At 42.2% G+C, this 9,502-nt stretch overlaps 1 protein-coding gene across 2 annotated transcripts in view; it reads right to left on the bottom strand.

Annotated features, from left to right (window-relative positions):
• Positions 1–872: 872 nt before the first annotated feature.
• CMSS1 (cms1 ribosomal small subunit homolog) overlaps positions 873–9,502 on the bottom strand; it is a 390,283-nt gene continuing 381,653 nt past the window's right edge. For both annotated transcript variants that reach the window (XM_061134416.1, XM_061134417.1), the window contains 2 exons: positions 2,572–2,660; positions 873–1,166 (listed from right to left, as the gene is read on the bottom strand). In XM_061134416.1, the coding sequence (XP_060990399.1) occupies positions 1,083–1,166; positions 2,572–2,660 (173 nt within the window). In that variant the 3' untranslated portion in view covers positions 873–1,082. The remainder of the gene's footprint in view (positions 1,167–2,571; positions 2,661–9,502) is intronic.

Raw genomic sequence — 9,502 nt, 5'->3', positions numbered from 1 at the left:
GCAACCAACCTTCAGTGGGTGACCATTAGGGAAGTGATTGAGCCGACAGTCAGCGGAGTGGTGGTCGTCAGGTAGAGTGAGGTGAGAGGCGAGTTCAGGCCTTCTCCGGGAGGCCCTCCAGTTCAGCCAGCCCTGGGCCAGTGGACAGACTGGGGGCTGTGTCCAGCAGGACTCCAGAGCCCTCCCCAGGGCCACTCATGGTCTGGAGGCTGTGGTGAACCTCTCCCCCACCCCTGTCTCTGCTACCGGATAGCAGTGGCCTTCTGCCGGTCGCAGTCTGAGGAACCTGGTCCCACCTGCCACGCCCGCCACCCCGTGTTTGGATGGCCTGAGGAGCCTGAGGGCCAGCTGGGTTGGATGTCTGGCTCCCTCAGCAATGACGGCTGGGCAGGGTGTGGGAACCTGGCTCTGAGGCAGCTGCCAACTAAGATCTGCCTCCTCTTAGCCAGGACCAAGACCCTGAAGGATGATAGCTATTCCTCGGGACCTTGCCCTTTCTTGTCAGAACAAAGAATAACATTTGTTTGGTAGAGATTTATAGGAACATCGTGACCTGATCATGACCTGACCTCAAGAACAAAGGATCTGACACCAAGAAGTCTGCAACAACTAACCACACTCGTCCCTCACCTTTCCTAGAAAAGGGCTTTGCTGGAAGCTTTCAGTAATTTTGGGGTTCTTAAGGGATAAGCTACCCATCTCCTTGCATGAACCTGTAATAAACCTGTATCTGTTCCAAACTCCCCTGTTTTAGTATCGTTTGGCCTCACTGTGCGTCGGGCATATGGACTTGTGATTTGGTAATACCGTCTCTTGTATAGTCACATCAGAGGCCAGCTGGTGAAAGAAAAACTCAGTCTCCTTAACAAAAATCACACACAAGCCAGTGATGCTTTATTACACAAGGGATTTGGCAAAGGACACATTCATTTGTAAAAGACTCCCCACCTAAGATTCCTAGTGAGCCATCTGGTGATACAGTCAACTTAATAAACAATAGCTGGTATTTACCAAGTGCTTACAATGGGCCAGGGCCATATAAATCCCACCAGGAAAACAGGACTTTTCATTAGGATCCAGATTTAGAAAAGGCCCAGCTTCAAAGATTCTGTCTTGCACAGACTGAGAAGTCCCATTTCCAGAAGTTCAAAAACCTCCTTTCTTATCTAAGGGAGGGAAAAGAAGAAAAAAAAAAAGTTTAAGATCAAGAGAGGATGAACTTGGTGAATAAATTCAACTATCTGGATCCCCTGGTATTTATGCAGCTGTTATGGCCAGAATCGGGAAGAGCAAAACCTGTATTTTATTCGGGTTTGAAATATTTACATAATTAAAGGAAGAGGAACTACGTAAGACATCAGTTTCATGTAGATGTCCTCTTGTTTGTAGCCCTTCAAAATAAACTCTCATAGAAAAAATCTTACACAATGGTGTTTCAAGATATCCAAAGTATGTTTAGACTATACACAGTATTTTAATACAGGGTAACTACTAATAATGACATCATCACAATAAAAATGAGTCTGGGTTAAAAGGGTTTTTGTGAATCCTATTTCTTCCTCATTATTATACTTAGAAAACTAGTGGTGGCTTACTCAGATTTAACATTATAAGCAAAATCATCAAATATGCCCTCATGTGCCTTACATCAAGTTGGTTAAACTGGTTTCAAGAAACCAGTCAGTTCAGGAGACTCTGTGTGTGTGTGTGTGTGTGTATGTGCAGGAAACTCAGACAATGGTTTTTAGCCTAACTCACTAATCAGTTAAAATCAGGTTTGGTCATTCTGAGGATATAGTTTTAGACAGCAAATTAATTCAGCATATTTGGACTGCAAGCTTCTTTGACAGTCACTGTCAAGATTTATTTCTGGCTGGTGACGGGCAGCCATGTTTGTTACTGCACAACCCTCTTCTCTCCAACCGCTACTTCTAAGCATCAGGCTAGATTGAAAGATTAGCCCCATGATAACATGGTGGGTGTCAAGTCAACTGTCACATTATGATGATAATGAATGACTTTCATAAATATATAATCAGCTAATGCTGGTCCCACAAAGGTATTCAATCAGTTTGTTAATTCACTGAGACATCAAAAAAATTTCCCCACTCCTCAAAACGTAAATTGCTCATTATGTAAGCAGGCTTTTGGGTATGTGGAGATGCAGGCAATGAGGCAAGTTTGTGCCCCTCACCTCCAAATGCACTTCTAAGGATAAAAAGGCAAAGATGATCATGTCTCTAAAACAAGGCACAGGGAAATACGCCAAGTCCTCCAGACCTGCCTGTTTCCCAAAGGTATAGATGTGGACCCCAGTGGGGCAGAGGCCATTGGGCATTTAATGAAGAACCAAAGCTGATTCCTATGAAACACATGGGAAGGATACAGTTATATGTAAGGGGTGAGATGGCCTCTATAATTGTAGTTACTTCAGAGTTAAAAGAAATCATTTCAAAGGCCAGAATGTGCTGGCTCCCCATGTCAAAGACTTTATTGCTGTGTTTGAACTCAAGTTCAAATTGAAAAAAAAAAAGATTAAAGGGAAGTGCTGGATTGCTGGTTACACTGTACCTCGGGAATGTCCATCATCCTTCTCAACTTCTGATCTCTCCAGTTCCAGTCAAAAATCAGAAACTTTAAGGGGTTCAAATGAAGGCCACCTGAAAGAGACAGAGAATTGCTACATTAAAAAACTCATGACACAAGCTTATTAAAAGGATTTTTTATTCCTTTGGTTGCTTTTTTTTTTGGCCTCATTTGTTCTTTTCTCCCCATCCCATCCCCCCAACACTGGCAACTAATCTCTGCACATTAAGTGCTGTCCCTGTCTGATGGAAAACAAATGCAGCACTCTGAGACTTGCTCTCCTTATAATCTTATCACTGATTCTCGGGGAAGCTGCTCTCGCTAAGCTTGTGAAATGCTCAAGGGATGGCAAAGAATCAATCCCAGGCCTCTATTTCACCAAGCCCCAGAGGGTGAAGTCTCATTCCGACAGGAATTTGGTAAGATGTATCCTACAGTTCATGAGTTTGAGTAAACTCCAGGTGTTGGTGATGGACAGGGAGGCCTGGCGTGCTGCAGTCCATGGGATGGCAAATAGTCAGACACGAGTGAGCAACTGAACAGAACTGATCCTACAGTTCAGGGCAGGGACCCCTCAGAGGAGTTGAATCCAGTAGAGTCTACCTGTCTCTGAAAAGGTGATTCAGCAGAAGGTTGAGGACAGGGTTGGGAGGTTAATTTCAGGCAGAAAAGAGAGTTAAGATGAATGAGCTCTAAAGTCTGCTGTCCTTTGAAAAGACTGGTAAATGACTCATTTCTACTGTCTTCCTTTCTATCTAGAGACAATATTGAAATGTGGGGTGGAAGGGGACCTCACAGGTTGTTCCTCAGAGGTCCCAGAATTGGGCAGTTAGCTTTTCCCCACTCCCCACGTTCTGCCCACTTCCCCCAAGCTGTCACACCTGGAAACATAAATAACAAAGCCTTCTTTTATCCCACAGCCCTTCCCCTCAATACTGGTTTATTTCAGTAATTTCCTCTTTCCCCAAAGACTTTTTCATGCTTCTTATAACTACATTGCCTCTTATTTAAGACTCTCTCTGTAAATTAAAAATGATATAAATGAAGAAAGACAATGGGTTAATAGTGTTCCCTTAAAAATAATTGACCTGATGGTGGGATAGCAAACAGGTACAGCTTCTCTGGAAGGCAACTGGACATGATGTAACATGAGCTTTAAAATGCTTGGAGTTTGATAAAATAATTCTTCCATTTCAATAAAACACCAGAAACTTAAGCACGGTTACTTAAAAAGATGATAAATGTGTACCCACTTACATGAGCAAAAAAATTAGAAACAACCCAAATATCCTGCCTTAATAGAACTGTTAAACACCCATATAACTTGGAATCAATATCCAAAATATATAAAGAACTGGTACAACTCCATGGCAAAAAAAAAAAAAAAAGAAGATGATTTGATTTAAAAATGGGTGTAGGAACTGAATAGATATTTTTTCCAAAGTAGACATCCAAATGGCCAACAGCTATATAAAAGGAGCTCAACATCACTAACCAACAGGGAAATGCAAATCAAATCCACAATGACCTATCACCTTTTACCTGTGAGAATGACTGTTACCTAAAGACAAGAGATAACACGTACAGGCATGGATGTGGAGAAAAAGAAACCCATGTGCACTTCTGGGGGGATTGTAAATTTGTGTAGCCATTATGGAAAACAGTATAGAGGTTTCTCTAAAAATTAAAAATAGGACCACCCTATGGCCCAGTAAATCCACTTCTGGGTATATATCCAAAGGAAATGAAATCATTATCTTGAAAAGATATCGTACCCCCATGTTCATTGCAAAATTACTGCTAATAGCTACCACACAGAAACAACCTAAGTGTCTACTCACTGACAAATGAATGGATAAAGAATGTCAATGTTAGGGAGGAGCCAAGATGGCGGAGGAGTAGGACGGGGAGACCACTTTCTCTCCTACAAATTCATCAAAAGAATAACTGAACGCAGAGCAAACTTCGCAAAACAACTTCTGATCACTAGCTGAGGTCATCTGGCGCCCAGAAAAAGCAGCCCATTGTCTTCGAAAGGAGGTAGGACAAAATATAAAGGATAAAAAGTGAGACAAAAGAGCTAAGGACGGAGATCCGTCCCGGGAAGGGAGTCTTAGGCGGCATTGCTTGGGGTAGGGTCCGGGCCTGAGTGCCCTGAGGACAATCGGAGGGAGCTTCTGTGAGTTGCCAACTTGAACTGTGGGAGAGCAAAAGAGAGAGAGAAAATTAACCGGCCCGAACACACTGCCGGCCGTTCGCAGAACAAAGGGACCGAGAAAATCCAGAGAAGAGCTCGCAGGCTGCGGACCGGCCCAGCCCCGCCGGAGGCAGGAGGCAGGGGGGAGGGGAAGGTCGCGGCGAGACACAGCGCGCAGGCACCCGACCGGCGCGGGCGGGGACTGGGGCTGGGGACGCGGAGGGCGGAAGGCGCGCGCCCGACTGGCGCCGGCGGAAACTGAGACTGGGTCCGCGGAAGGGAGGGGGCGCGCCACACCTGGGGAGAGTGCGCCCACCGAGCCCCTGGCTGCCTGGACCGCTCTGACGGGGAAGGCACAGAGAGCAGGCGCAGGTTTTCCTTCCGCGCTTTTGTGGAACACCCGAGGGCTGGAACCTCCCGCAGCGCGGGCGCGCTCCATATAGAACAGCCGGGAGCCTGAGCGGCGCAGACGGAGAGGGCAGCGTCGGCCCCTCCCTGCAGCGCCAGCCCCTCCCCGCGGCGCCAGCCCCTCCCCGCAGCGCCAGCCCCTCCCCGCAGAGCGACGGAACTAGCTACCTGAATAAGAGTCCACCTCCGCCCGCCTGTGTCAGGGCGGAAATGAGGCTCTGAAGAGACCTGCAAACAGAAGCCAAATAAACAAAGGGAACCGCTTCAGAAGGGGCTGGTGCAACAGATTAAAATCCCTGTAGAAAACACCAACTACACCAGAAGGGGCCTGTAGATATCGAGAAGTGTAAGCTGGAACGAGGAGCTATCTGAAACTGAGCTGAACCCACACTGACTGCAACAGCTCCAGAGAAACTCCTAGATATAATTTTACTTTTTTCTCTTTTTCTTTTTTTTCTTTTTTCTCTTTTATTTTCCTTTAAAATCCCCTATTACTCCCCCATTACCCCTTAACTTTCATTTCCATAGATTTTTACGATTTTTTTAATTAGGGAAAAAAATTTTTTTTTTCTTTCCTTTTCTCTTCTATTTTCTATTTTTCTTTTTCTCTTATTTCTTTTAAAGTCCTCTAGTACTCCTCTACTACTCCTTAATTTTCATTTTCAATACACTATAACCTTACAAAAAAAAAAAAAAAAAAGAAGAAAAGCCCTATTTTTAAACCGAAGATTATTCTCTCCCAATCTTGACTCTCTGTTTTCTACCTCAGAACACCTCTGTTTCCTCCTTTCCCCTTCTCTTCCCAATCCAATTCTGTGAATCTTTGTAGGTGACTGGGCTACGGAGAACACTCTGGGAACAGACAGCTGCGTAGATCTGTCTCTCTCCTCTTGAGTCCCCCTTTTTCTCCTCCTGCTCATCTCTATCTCCCTTCTCCCTCTCCTCTTCTTCATGTAACTCTGTGAACCTCTCTGGGTGTCCCTAACAGGGGGCAATCTTTTCATCATTAACCTAGAAGTTTTCTTATCAGTGCTGTATAGTTGGAGAAGTCCTGTGACTACAGGAAGAATAAAACTGAAATCCAGAGGCAGGAGACTTAAGCCCAAAACCTGAGAACACCAGAAAACTCCTGACTACATGAAACTTTAAGTAATAAGTGACCGTCAAAAAGCCTCCATACCTAGACTGAAACCAACCACCACCCAAGAGCCAATAAGTTTTAGAGCAAGACATACCACGCAAATTCTCCAGCAACGCAGGAACATAGCCCTGAACATCAACATACAGGCTGCCCAAGGTCATACCTAACACATAGACCCATCTCTAAACTCATTACTGGGCACTCCATTGCTCTCCAAAGAGAAGAAATCAAGTTCCACGCACCAGAACACTGACGCAAGCTTCCCTAACCAGGAAACCTTGACAAGCCAATCGTCCAACCCCACCCACTGGGTAAAACCTCCACAATAAAAAGGAACCACAGACCTCCAGAATACAGAAAGCCCACTCCAGACACAGCAATCTAAACAAGATGAAAAGGCAAAGAAATACCCAACAGGTAAAGGAACATGAAAAATGCCCACCAAGTCAAACAAAAGAGGAGGAGATAGGGAATCTACCTGAAAAAGAATTTAGAATAATGATAATAAAAATGATCCAAAATCTTGAAAACAAAATGGAGTTACAGATAAATAGCCTGGAAACAAAGATTGAAAAGATACAAGAAATGTTTAATAAAGACCTAGAAGAAATAAAAAAGAGTCAATTACAAATGAATAATGCAATGAATGAGATCAAAAACACTTTCGAGGGAACCAAGAGTAGAATAACGGAGGCAGAAGATAGGATAAGTGAGGTAGAAGATAAAATGGTGGAAATAAATGAAGCAGAGAGGAAAAAAGAAAAAAGGATCAAAGGAAATGAGGACAACCTCAGGGACCTCTGGGACAGTGTGAAATGCCCCAACATTCGAATCATAGGAGTTCCAGAAGAAGAAGACAGAAAGGCCATGAGAAAATACTCGAGGAGATAATAGCTGAAAACTTCCCTAAAATGGGGAAGGAAATAGCCACCCAAGTCCAAGAAACCCAGAGAGTCCCAAACAGGATAAACCCAAGGCGAAACACCCCAAGACACATATTAATCAAATTAACAAAGATCAAACACAAAGAACAAATATTAAAAGCAGCAAGGGAAAAATAACAAATAACACACAAAGGGATTCCCATAAGGATAACAGCTGATCTATCAATAGAAACCCTCCAGGCCAGAAGGGAATGGCAGGACGTACTGAAAGTAATGAAAGAGAATAACCTACAACCTAGATTACTGTATCCAGCAAGGATCTCATTCAGATATGAAGAAGAATTCAAAAGCTTTACAGATAAGCAAAAGCTGAGAGAATTCAGCACCACCAAACCAGCTCTTCAACAAATGCTAAAGGATCTTCTCTAGACAGGAAATGCAGAAAGGTTGTATAAATGTGAACCCAAAACAACAAAGTAAATGGCAACGGGACCACACCTATCAATAATTACCCTAAATGTAAATGGGTTGAATGCCCCAACCAAAAGACAAAGATTGGCTGAATGGATACAAAAACAAGACCCCTATATATGCTGTCTACAAGAGACCCACCTCAAAACAAGAGACACATACAGACTAAAAGTGAAGGGCTGGAAAAAAATATTTCATGCAAACGGAGACCAAAAGAAAGCAGGAGTTGCAATACTCATATCAGATAAAATAGACTTTCAAATAAAGGATGTGAAAAGAGACAAAGAAGGACACTACATAATGATCAAAGGATCAATCCAAGAAGAAGATATAACAATTATAAATATATATGCACCCAACATAGGAGCACTGCAATATGTACGGCAAACACTAACGAGTATGAAAGAGGAAATTAATAGTAACACAATAATAGTGGGAGACTTTAATACCCCACTCACAACTATGGATAGATCAACTAAACAGAAAATTAACAAGGAAACACAAACCTTAAATGACACAATGGACCAGCTAGACCTAATTGATATCTATAGAACATTTCACCCCAAAACAATCAACTTCACCTTTTTCTCAAGTGCACACGGAACCTTCTCCAGAATAGATCACATCCTGGGCCATAAATCTGGTCTTGGAAAATTCAAAAAAATTGAAATCATTTCAGTCATCTTTTCTGACCACACTGCAGTAAGATTAGATCTCAATTACAGGGAAAAAATTGTTAAAAATTCAAACATATGGAGGCTAAATAACACGCTTCTGAATAACCAACAAATCATAGAAGAAATCAAAATATGTATAGAAATGAATGAAAATGAAAACACAACAACCCAAAACCTATGGGACACTGTAAAAGCAGTGCTAAGGGGAAGGTTCATAGCATTACAGGCTTACATCAAGAAACAAGAAAAAAAACAAATAAATAACCTAACTCTACACCTAAAGCAATTAGAGAAGGAAGAAATGAAGAACCCCAGGGTTAGCAGAAGGAAAGAAATCTTAAAAATCAGGGCAGAAATAAATGCAATAGAAACTAAAGAGACCATAGCAAAAATCAACAAAGCTAAAAGCTGGTTTTTTGAAAAAATAAACAAAATTGACAAACCATTAGCAAGACTCATTAAGAAGCAAAGAGAGAAGAACCAAATTAACAAAATTAGAAATGAAAATGGAGAGATCACAACAGACAACCCTGAAATACAAAGGATCATAAGAGACTACTACCAGCAGCTCTATGCCAATAAAATGGACAACTTGGATGAAATGGACAAATTCTTAGAAAAGTATAACTTTCCAAAACTGAACCAGGAAGAAATAGAAGATCTTAACAGACCCATCACAAGCAAGGAAATCGAAACTGTCATCAAAAACCTTCCAGCAAACAAAAGCCCAGGACCAGATGGCTTCACAGCTGAATTCTACCAAAAATTTAGAGAAGAGCTAACACCTATCTTACTCAAACTCTTCCAGAAAATTGCAGAAGAAGGTAAACTTCCAAACTCATTCTATGAGGCCACCATCACCCTAATTCCAAAACCAGACAAAGATGCCACAAAAAAAGAAAACTACAGGCCAATATCACTGATGAACATAGATGCAAAAATCCTTAACAAAATTCTAGCAAACAGAATCCAACAACATATTAAAAATATCATACACCATGACCAAGTGGGCTTTATCCCAGGAATGCAAGGATTCTTTAATATCCGCAAATCAATCAATGTAATACACCACATTAACAAATTGAAAGATAAAAACCATATGATTATCTCAATAGATGCAGAGAAAGCCTTTGACAAA

Source organism: Dama dama, chromosome 31 (assembly GCF_033118175.1).
Source record: "Dama dama isolate Ldn47 chromosome 31, ASM3311817v1, whole genome shotgun sequence".
Lineage (NCBI taxonomy): Eukaryota > Metazoa > Chordata > Mammalia > Artiodactyla > Cervidae > Dama > Dama dama.
Note: the sequence above shows the minus strand (reverse complement) of the source record. Positions and strands in the feature narration are given on the sequence as shown.